The sequence below is a fragment of the Saccopteryx bilineata genome, chromosome 1 (genome assembly GCF_036850765.1).
Source record: "Saccopteryx bilineata isolate mSacBil1 chromosome 1, mSacBil1_pri_phased_curated, whole genome shotgun sequence".
Taxonomy (NCBI): domain Eukaryota; kingdom Metazoa; phylum Chordata; class Mammalia; order Chiroptera; family Emballonuridae; genus Saccopteryx; species Saccopteryx bilineata.
This window is the reverse complement of record NC_089490.1, coordinates 60,985,963-60,997,697: the sequence shown is the minus strand read 5'-3', so window position 1 is coordinate 60,997,697 and position 11,735 is coordinate 60,985,963. Positions and strand designations below refer to the sequence as shown.

The window sequence follows — 11,735 nt, the reverse complement described above, 5'->3', positions numbered from 1 at the left end:
ATTATTAAGCAAATAGCCTACAGTGCTTCCTGTGAAAATGTGGAAGAGGAGGGCATTTCTATATTCCAGGACTTGGTGAGGTTTCAGAATGGGTTTATAGGATTCTTTTTTTTTTTTTTTTTTGGTAGTTTTTATTTATTCTATCAGTCTTTTTAACAAGTGTTTATTGCTGCATTTTTCCCCCCAGTGTATCATTGTTTTACTGCCCTTGTACTGGAATTTAGTTGGAAGAATAAAACATTTACTCTTATTTGCTTGTTTTTTAATGTACAGATAGTGTTTTGAATAAAGCCAGTGTTTTAAATACAAGCATTTTTCAGGAATCAATGAACTTAATCAATGGTTAAGTCTTCTGAAAAGACTTAACCAGTCTTTTCATTTACCAACTCTTAAGATTTGAGTGCTATTTTCAAAAACTGATTCCAAATTGTGTGTATCTGACTGCATGGCAGAATGTTACATAATTGATCAGTTTTAACAGCTTTGGAATTTTCACTTCAGAGTAACAGTGGAATTCACTGGTTTTATTTTTAAAGAACAATGTATGAAAGCACATTACCTCACTTTCAATACACGCTTTTCAGACAAAGCTTTCCTAGAATGAAGTGAGCAGAAATGCTTGTTAATTCTTTTGTGAATTCTATTAGCGTCCCGTCATAAATGGCCTGGGACATATATTATATGTATATATTTATAATTGACCCAATTTGTGGGAGAAAGAAAAAGGATTTTACTCCTTTTTTAAAATCTTTGATTTTATTTTACCAATTCCTTCTTTTAAAGACCAAAAAGAGGCATGATGCTTTCATAAGATCTTCAGATAATTCATATGCACATTAAATATTTGAGAAACATTGTTTATAACACCGGATGACCATCAATAAGGTGGAGATTCTCAACCTCAATACTACTGATGAGTCAGATCATTCTGTGCTGTGGGGTTGTCCTGTGCATTGTAGGATGTTTAGCAGCATCTCAGGTCTCTACCACTAGATGCCAATAGCAACCAAACCCCCACCCCCACCTCCCTTGTGACAACTAAAGTGAACTTTCAGCCCTGGGCAAGTAGGTTGGCTGGTTTGAGCATTGTCCCCGTACACCAAGGTTGCAGGTTTGATCCCTAGTCAGGTCACATATAAGAATCAACCAATGAATCCATAAATAAGTGAGATAGCAAGTTGATGTTTATCTCCTTTCCTCTCTAAAAATCAAAGATAATGCTGCCAAGTATTAGGGGGAGGGGGAGGACACGGTCCCCAGCTGAGAACCAATGAGAGTGCAGTAGCATTCTTAGGAGAATGCAAATAGTTTAAATCTGAAGGAGTGAGAGTAGAATGAATGTTTTATCCCTTCTTAACTCCCCACTAACAGCACCTGTGAATTCTCACACAAATTTATTGAAAAAATAGTTTTATATTTAGGAGGGCAAGATAGACTAAAGGGGAAGTAAGTCTGGAGCTGCACGTACAGGCATACCTCAGAGATTGGGTCCAGACCACTGAAATAAAGCAAACATCACATTTTTTATTTCCCAGTACATATATGAGTTACATTTAAGTGTACAATAGCATTATGTCTTAAACCAATATACATACCTTAATTGGAAAATATTTATTGCTAAAAATGCTAACCATTGAACCTTCAGTGAGTTGTACTCATTTTGCTGGTGGAGGATGTTTCCTCAATGTTGATGGAAACTGTCTGCCAAGTATAATAAAACAATGGTGCCTATAATATAGTTTTAATTCTAGATTCATCTTTGATCAAGAATAAAATTTCTTCCACAGCCAAATTTCTGTTTTATCACCTTAACAAAAAAATCCTAACTTAGGGGATACTTACTAATTTTAAGTATAGTATGTTGAAGTATTTCCAGAAAAATGAAAAAATGTGGCAACTTCTTGGATTTAGTTATAATTAGATGGACCTGTAGTTGATTAGTCCAAATACCAATTACACTTAATCTTGGTAAGAAATTATATAAGCTACCTAGGGATTCTGAATTCCCAAAGAACCCTGGAATTGAGTGTAATAAGTAAATATCTACAGAACTTAAGAGTGCTAACAGTCATTCTTCTAATGACAGGCAGTGCTGGTATGGTGCTGTACTTTGGTTACTGTAATGTATTCAATAAATCTGATTAATAAAGGCACACTGCCAGGTATAATTCTTTGTAGTTTTGAGGAAAGGTAAGCATAGGCAAGTTGAGAAAAATGTATTAGAGGTTTAAAATGTCAAAGCTATTTTTGCCTGTGGTAAGAATTTCCATCGCTAAAGAAAATGGTTTCCAAATGAGACATATATTGCATCAGCAATATTAACTGAAGAACTCTGAGGAAAGATCTCATGTTCTGTCCCCAGAGACTGCTTTTTTAGAAGATGGGGGAAGGGAGGACTGTAGGAATCTGGTTAATATATTCCCTAGGTGATCCCAAACTGTTAGGTTGGGAGTGATTGCCTTTGTCTTATTTGGGTTATCCTTACAAAATTATTATAGTAATCGGTATTAATAAGTGAGTATTCTGCTAAAGCACCTAGTAACCTGTCCCCATCGACTCAGACATGGCTCCAACAATTCTCTGTTCCTACGTTTGCCCGAGGTAAAAATTAGATCCAAATTCCCATTTCATTCAAAGACAGTTCCAGCAGTCCTCCATCCTGCATCCGTATCACGCCCATTAGCATAATAAACATGCTATTAAAAATCTTGATCTTATAATCCCCCTCTAGCTCTTACCCTATTTTTCTGCTCTATAATTTTCTTTTTCCTACTATTTGGAAAACATTCAAACATAGAAAAGCTGAAAGAACAGTCCAATAATAATACACTTGAAGTGAACCATATTTGCTTGATGTATTTAACTGTTTCAAAGAACATGCATGCTGTATAGCTAGCGTCTAAGAATAAGGTAGTTCTATATAACTAGATACCATCACTCCACTTAAAATAATACTTCCCCTAATTTAACATCCAGTCCATAAATTACCCCTTTGTTCCCAAAGTATCATGAAGCAGGAATGAGTACTATTAAGTCAACTGCAAATAATTTATACTCCTGGATAAAAGAATTGATTATATTTATATACTATGTTCTGTTAGTGATGTGAACTATTAATGATGTAAAAATTACAGTGATAATGTGAGAGGTTCTGGTTACAATGTGTTATTTCTTGGATTTTTTAAAGTACTCCAAAGGTGTTTTGATATATTCCTGTTTGGGATTAGATTAGCAATCTACTTTCTTGTTAAATGGCACAGCACACAGGGGTTGTGCATTTGTCTTCCTCTTGTCTACTATATCTGTATGTAAGTATGGCTGGTCTCCCTTTTTCTTAAACTACATGTGATCCTGCTGGCTCCACTCTGTCTAGCAGCCTCCCCATGTTAGCCTTGCCACGTGGTCAGTCTTTCGTTTGGTAGGTTGTACAAATCCTAGAAGTTCTAGTTCCGAAACAGCTCTAATAAACCGAGCACTGGAAGGTACACTTAAGGAAATTGGCTATGCAGCATTCTGACAAAAAGAGGTTAAAATGTCAATGTTAAAACATTAGTTAGTAAACTGAAATAGAGTTCAAATGTGTACTCCTAAATTAAACTATAACCCTATTGGTTAATAATTAGAATCCAGTCATAAGACATGAATGGAAAAGTGCTTAATACTTAATTCTAATTTTTCCCACAGTATGAAAATTGTCCTCCCCCCCCACTTCTAAAAGTACAATAACCTTATTAAAAAAAAAAAACAATTCAGTGAGTTTTGGATGTTTTCGGTGAATTTTGGAATTTGACCTTGATAAAAGTTTTAAACCAAAGATTTTAGGTTTTATCTAATTTTAGATTAAATTCAGATTAAGTATTTAGAAACAAGTCCTCCAGGATGGTAGGGTTAATATTAACAATAAGGTTGGTTGCACCACATCTTTATAAATCTCTAATATAGATCTGGGAAAATTATTAACATTCTATCCATATACTTAGACATTGCAGAAATGGTTTTAAAAGGATACTGAATAATTTCATTCCGTTCTTCTGAGGTTATGGAATTGGCATCCACTTTTTCAGCAGCTGTCACAACTGTTGCAAAAGCCTTTTGAGAGACAAGAGAATAAAAAATCTACCATTGCCAAACATTTTTAATTGCACTTGATGGCTCTGTATGAAGCCAGGTCAAGCACTCCGGCTGCTGATAATGGGCAATTTTTAAAAATTACATACAGCAAATTTCAGATTCTCAAAACGATACTGATGATTACTTTAAATCTAGTACACATTAAAGATAATAGAGTGGTTCCCTAGTAAACATGTTTCAGAGAAGAAATGTGCAGAGGAAAAAACGAGTCAAAGCTGAAAAGCAAAGGATGCTTTAACTCCCCAACCTCCGTTAACCCAGGAAAATGCCTATTTTCCTTGGAAGCAGCCAATTATGAATATTTTTAAATGGTGACATCTGTAAAATAGGGCCCTCAACAGTTAACTGTAATATTCTGAGGAGGAAAAGAATAGTTATTTGAAATTAGAACAACAGCTGTCCATGGCCTTGCCAAATATTCCTTGTACTTCTTGATTGCTAGTATAGTTATTCCAGAATTTTTTCTTCTTTTATGCAATAAGGGAAATGCTAGTTAATACACTTTTATTCTGTGGAATAACAAAACTGATCTGAACTGCTCAGCAAAAGCTTAGTGTTGGGGTTTGATCCGATTCTTTGACCTGGCATGACTGTACCAGTGGCTTGGTTGGGTGTGTGGGATCCGAGTGCAGGAACCAGTGGGACTGTTGAGCATTAGCTACTACTCAGGAGGAACTTCTGAAATATGAAGTGATTTATGCTTTCCAGACAAGATAAGACATTAAAAGAAATATGTGATCCAAAGTACCAAATTATAGAGATCCAGGAAAGTTGTCCTTGACAGTATAGAAATACACAGCTTGCTCCTTTCCCCCACCTACCTCGGACCAGTCCACCAGGTTGATGAGCCTGCTGCACTCGAGGTGCAGTTTATACGCTATGCAGACATCTGGGGCGACATTGGGAATGCAGCCTTCTTCACTTTTCAGTGCTTCATTCTAAAAGTAACAGTAAACCAAGATGATTACCTTCTAAAAATGATTAGGAAGAAAATACAGATATTAATAAATTCCCTAATCTAAATTCAGTAAGCCAGTAAATAAGGTCTAGTTTCCTTTATTACTTAGTAAATGCAACAGTTAGTGCTTGCTTAGATTGGATCTTGGTCATAATCCTTTAGCTCCCAGTCACTAGAAGAATATGAGGATCAGAAGATGAGCATATTTTTCATTTTCATAAATTATTTTCTTTTTATATTTTAATAATATATTACTAGTTTCTGAGATCCTAATGCATTTCTGGATTCTATAAAAAGTTTATGGAATTTTTTGTGGATTTTCAATAAATTGCCACTTTCAACATTTGAAATTACTTGAATTCTAACACTTAACTGTAATGTATTATTGATACACCACTATCAAGGCTATAATCTTACACAGACTTGTCAACACTGGATCCTAACTCCTACAGAAACCATCAGTGTTTTTCAATTTATTTGAAACCTATGGTTCTTAACCAAGAAACAAAATCTCTCACACATGCACTTACATATGGAGATTATAATATATACACTCAAGACTGCTGAAATCATACCAGTTCTCTTCTGTGACCTACCACTAGACAGATTTTGCAAGAGTTTTAATGTGTGGTTTTTATAATAAAAAGAATTGGTATTTTATGCTTTGAATATGAAATTACTCAACCTCCCCACTATCACCATCACTCCATCACTGAAAACCATTCATTTATATCTTCGTACTTGGTATTCTCTTGAAACACTTATTAGCACGTTTGCATGTGAACAGGAAAAAGCACGTTAGAATACTCTCCATAGGTTTTATAAAAGTCACTTCTTAGGGGTCCTTTGTGGCAAGATTTCTAGAAGCATGACTGAATTGATAACTTATTAACTACTAAATTAATATTAACTCATTAAGAAACCATCAACAAATTATATGTGTATATGTATATAACTTACTGGGTTATAGCTTACTGAAATGTTTAAAGTAATCACTTTACCTGGCTATAAGAAAGTTTCTAAAATCCTGAATGGCCTTGTACCCTCAGTTTAAAGAACAACTTCTTAGAACTAGCAAATGTGTCTGGATTTTAGGAGTCTTATCCCTGGCAGGTTGCTAGCCATCTACATGTGGCTCTGGAGACACTTCTCAGAGCAGATTTTTGTTTGGCTTAAAATCCAAGATGAAATCCTAAAGTATTTCTAAGTCATTTTATTAGGCCATACAGTTAGAGCCATTATTTGCTGTTACTATAAAAAAACACCTTTATTTCACAAAAGTAAGAGCACTATACTCAAGTTTTAGTGCCCATTTTCTGGTTTTATCAAATAAAGGGGAAAACATTTGCCCATGACCCAAAGTTGGCAGCATCAGTTGACTACTGATTGTTATTTTCACTGGCTTAGAAAACACCCTCTAAAGTCTACAGGATTTTTAAGTTCCTGAAAGAGATGAAACCCTGAGCTGCCAAGTAACTTCCTGGTCACTAGAACTGCACATTTACAATATTTTTGTGACAAATGCCTGGGGTCTGAACTAAACTGTCAGAGGATACCTTGAGATAATAATAAGGATTGTTGAGTGCAGTGTGGAGGGCGATTCGCGGGGCCGCGTTCAGGTGCTCGTGAAGGGTGTGGGCGGCAGTGAAGTATACCGCCTCGTGCAGGGGCTGTGTCTCTGGAGGCAGAAGGTATTCCCTGAAACAGCCAAGGGCAGGCAGCAGCTTTTAGATAAGCCCAGTTTTTATTTCAATATAACATGTTCGTCAATCCTTGGTGGAAGACTGAGCAATCTGCTTAAACAAGCAAAATCAGCAACAACCAAAACCAAACTGAAACTCAAATATCCAATCTAGTGCAGGTTACTCAGAATTGTGCTTCCAGAACTCTTTAGAGTGCAAAAAACTACACTCGTTCTGATTTAAACCTTTAGGAACAAATGTATATACATAAGTAACATTTCTGCTCAAACGCTTTAAAGTAAAATTTCTGAAAATACTAATGAATACCTTATAAAATTATATAAAAAACTGAGATAACCACATTCCTTACCAGAGCAAACATTTAACTCTTGGCTATTAAACAGGCCTCGGGCCTGTTATTAAGTTTAGGAAATTTCTTTTTTGGATCACAAAAAATGTTTTAATTGGTATCTCTCAGAGAAATGATACTTAGAAAGTATTTTATATTTTAGAATTAATTTTTAGAAGGCAGAAAAGGCTAAATTTTAGCTTCACAATATTGAAAAACAAGCAAATTTCATCATTAAAATTTCAATTAAGAAAAGTGTTAACTTGCGACTTTTATTTATGAGCTAGATGGGAAATCAACTGTAATAAAATTTGAACTTAAAAAATAAAGGATTAAAAAATTCACTTTGAATGTATAATGCGCCCATCAGCTAGTCTCAACCGTGACAGTGACCTTGCTCTTTGGTGGCCTTGAGGATAGCAAACTGGAAGGAAGGAAGCTGTGAAATCCACAACCCAAAGGTGGAGAAATAAGTTACTAACTCAATTAGTTAATTCACATGCCTTCACAGATTCCTGGGGCTTAGTGCAGTCCTAGCCATAATTATTTTGGCCGCAGGACAGGTTTGCATCAGCTCCTTTTCTCACTAGTGCAAGCAGAGCAAAGCATTCCCCTCGGCCCAGTCACCAGGGAAATCACCCTCTTCCTGGAGCCCTGGCTTCCTCCCTCCTGGAGTATGCCACTGCCTAGAAACCCCACTAAACGTCCTCCACTAGTGGAGGAAGAGAAAGTGCAGAGGGTATAACCATGTACATCACTCTTACCTACTTCCTTGTCTCAAGAACTCCTGGCCCCCTGCTGAGTCCACTTCCGTAGACTTCTTCAGAGTCCATCAGAATAAAACCCATTTGCCAAGAGTATGATTTTTTAACTTGGCCCTAAGGACAAGCATTCTGTACCTCAAGTACTGCTCACATCCTACTCTAGATTAAGTTACTTTCTGTAGCCTCAGGAATGGGTTCTGCGACGCATCTACCCATTTATAATTTCTGACCATAAACACCTACCCCAACTCCAGGCTATTTCTCTCATATCATTAAAAGACCCTATTGAAGTCCCTGCTATGTAATAAGGACTGGAAGACTAATAAGGCAACCAGATAGTAAATTTCAGGAAAAAACTATTGCCTAACATTTGTACTCCTCTCCCTTTTTAATATCTTTATATTTAATGTTTAAAAATTCAGGTAATTTCCCAGGGAAAGGGCCGTGGATATCCTCAAAGAGCCTACATCAGCAGCAATACATTTGCCTGCATTGTTTCCAAGGGGATACATTAGGTGAACAACAGCAATAATATGCTATCATCTAGACTCTGCCCAATTATAAACCTGGAATTGGCACTGAAATATACTTCTGCAACTTATTTTCTGTGAGAAGAAATAAACAATGAGTCTGGCACTAGGGCTTTGCAGATGCTCATTTTGGATTCCAATCAGAGAGGTGGTTTTAAGAGAACTGGTATAACCACTTACTATCGGCAAAGGCTACAAAGCTATATTCTGGTGAAAACCGTAATTTAGAAAGTGGCAGCGCAAGTCTCTCCTCTCAGTTTCCGCTGCCCGGGGTGGAAGGGAAACCCTGCCTTTTGCAGTCTATTGCTTATTTATTTTTTTAAAGCATTATGTTTAATTGGATGATTTCCACAAACCATACACGAAATTTCTATCTATCACAATTCAGTCAAGTAGCAAACATTAAATTAGAGGCTGTGGGAAGAGAAGGAAGCACCAAAGGTGGCACCTGCCAACCTTGGTTGGCCTAGAGTAGGGGGTGGGGAAGGTTTCTTTTCAAACAGAGCTCCTCGTTTCAATGTACAAAAAAATTACTCAGATTGATATTAAATTGCATTGAAAACAAAAATGGACTAAAAAGCAAATACTACTCTATGCTGGGTAGAAATGGGAAGAATGAGCTCTTCTAAGTAGGAGGGGAGATAGTTGTCTGTGACCACAGGTTGTCACTCAACATTGCTCCATTTTTACTTTTGGTGGTTTCAGGAAGGTCTGACTTTTCTTCTGTTTCTTCCCCTTTATGTTTGCTTGAGATTTTTGCCAGCTGTCCACATGACCACCTTGACTCTGCTCAAAGTTTTCCTGTCACATCTGCTCCCATTTGGCTTTTTGAGCTTGAGGCTCTTCTTCCCTTTGTCACTTTCTTTTCTGCATCACTCTGACTTCTCTTTCCTTCCTTTTAATTTCCAGCTCAGCAAGGAGTCTCATGGTCTGTTTGTGTACTTCTTGTTTGAATAGCTCTGGATCCTCCACATTTCTGCAAAACTCCAAACTATGTTCAAACATCTGTGATGTGACTGACCCTTGGGGATAGTTCAGAGAAATAGAGAGGGACTTTTGACGGATGTCAGCATACTGGTGCTGTGACTTCCCACGAGTCATAGCTTCTTTCTGGGTTTTATCTGCCAAATGAGTCCTTGGGTCTCCTAGCTCTAAGGACAGTCAATCTTGGTAAAGAAAACCCATCCTAATATGAAAAATTTGTGATTTTACAAGATATTTTATTCATGATCACCTTTAATTCAGTAACTTCAGAAAGGTGAAAATTCAGACACACTAGGTCAAAAATCACAAAAAGGAAATACCTGTTTGGTTTTCAAGCCTACAATTTGTATTTGTAAAAAAACTCAAAAAGGAACCTTACATTTGGCCTAGAAATTATGCTACATTACATTGCAAAATTATTTTTAGCAACTACAATGTTCAAACCCTAGTAAAAGGGAAGAGCCAAGAACTTGGACCTAAAAACTGTAAGAATAGGAAAGCCAGTAGGGCAAGATTAACTCTTCAAGTTCTATAAGGTGATTTCTGGCTAGTAGGACAGTTCAATATTGCATTGCATCACTTTTATATGACACATTTCTCTTACTTTAAACCTTCCTTTGTCATACTTGACTGATCATTTGGACCTCTTTCATGACATTAGTAATCTCTTCCCAATGACCAGGAACAATGTCTCTGCCCCCACACTGTCCTGGAGAAATGGAACTTTTCACCTCCAAGGTCAGCTAATTAATCAGAAAACCACTCAGTTTTCAAAAACTGAATTGTACTTTTTTGGTACTTGGTTCTATGCTGTGACTAGACTACTGTTGAGTTTGAAATGCCATTAATAATAAGCAATAATAAATAAGTTTTTCCCTCTACTTTTAAACTACTAAATCATTTTCTTTTTCACACGTCTCATGTTTTTCTATAGCAATGATCTGGGTTTCCAAAAGAAGAATCATCTTAACACATAGGTAGGACTGTCAGACTTCTCAATATACTATGAGGACATTTCTCAACACGAGTTCAGTGCTGATAATGTGCTGCACTGGCGTTCTTTAGAATGAGAAGTCCTTTACTCAGGATAAAATAGGACATTATGGCTCGTCTGCTCTGCCTGTTTTCTAGGCTTGGCCCAGGTCCAGCATACTCCTAGCAATTACAGAGAAAGGATAAAGTGCAATGCAACACTTTGTTATCAGAAAGGGGGAAACACTGTTTTCACCACCATCCCTAGCCTAATAACTGGATCAAATTTAAACCTGTGTTCTTGAACTGGCAGTAAAATAATGAACTAAGTCATTCTGATTACATATATTCATAAGGATAGAAAGCTGATCAAAATGACAAATCTAAGCTGGAAGGAGGAACCTGAGAAGCAGGCAGCCTTATCTGGGGAAGGTGTCTTGGAACGGCCGTGCACAGCTACCCCTGCAGTGCTGTTTGGGAAAACAGCCGGATTGTTAGCTCAAGAACAGCAGACTCACCTCACCAGACTGTCAATGAGGTTCACAACTTTTTCTCTCAGTACTTCAAACTTGGTCTGCTTCTTACCTGTTCTTCTTAACTCCTTCATTTCCAATAAGGACTGTGGATGGAAAGAACATATTTTTCCTGGTGAATCTGAGAAAGAAAACCCCTCAGAGGGAGACTCTCTTACTCAGGCAGAGGTGGGTGATGCCCTTTCCCTAAGGCAGAAAGAACCAGATCAAAATGGGTCATTTATTTTTTATTTTTAAGGTATGGGAAGAATCCTTCCTCCTAGGTGTTTTTGCTTCATATAGCAAGTGAATTTTCAGGGAAAGCGGAAAAGGGCGATTTACTTCATTACCAATTTTTATGGACAAGTACACATATCTACAACTCATTCTGCATTTAAGTAAAGGACTTACAAGAAGAGGGAAGTACAACCTTGCCCTTTTGCCATACTAATAGAATAGATTCCATGTGTTTTGTCTCCTTAGTCTGAAATTTTACTTACATTTATCATTACTTGCTATCATGCTATATAAAGAAGGTTCTATACTTTGACAACCAAGATTCTAAAGTCAGATCTGAAAAAGATTATACTGAATTTACTGTGGCTCAATTTCTGCTCTATGCTGAATATACATTAAAAAAATCAAAAGAGGTATCTAAAACTAGTGAGTTAGGCTAAACAGAAAAACAAATAAATACATTAGATAAATAACCTGATTTTTTTTGCAACTATGTTCCCATTTTCCCTTATTGCTAATTACTTTTGTTTCTCTCTGCAGCTACAGGAAGAGTATCCACAGGGACAGTTTCCACCGATGTTCTAGTACATTCTAGACTGTACATGGAGAGGGGGAC

The 11,735-nt window shown here is 36.8% G+C and overlaps 1 protein-coding gene across 4 annotated transcripts in view; it reads right to left on the bottom strand.

Annotated features, from left to right (window-relative positions):
• Positions 1–102: 102 nt before the first annotated feature.
• The window catches only part of ORC3 (origin recognition complex subunit 3), a 67,317-nt gene continuing 55,684 nt past the window's right edge, over positions 103–11,735 (bottom strand). For all 4 annotated transcript variants that reach the window (XM_066254240.1, XM_066254241.1, XM_066254242.1 and 1 more), the window contains 5 exons: positions 10,889–10,989; positions 6,646–6,787; positions 4,953–5,069; positions 4,010–4,089; positions 103–3,475 (listed from right to left, as the gene is read on the bottom strand). In XM_066254240.1, coding sequence (XP_066110337.1) covers positions 3,370–3,475; positions 4,010–4,089; positions 4,953–5,069; positions 6,646–6,787; positions 10,889–10,989 — 546 coding nt within the window. In that variant the 3' untranslated portion in view covers positions 103–3,369. The remainder of the gene's footprint in view (positions 3,476–4,009; positions 4,090–4,952; positions 5,070–6,645; positions 6,788–10,888; positions 10,990–11,735) is intronic.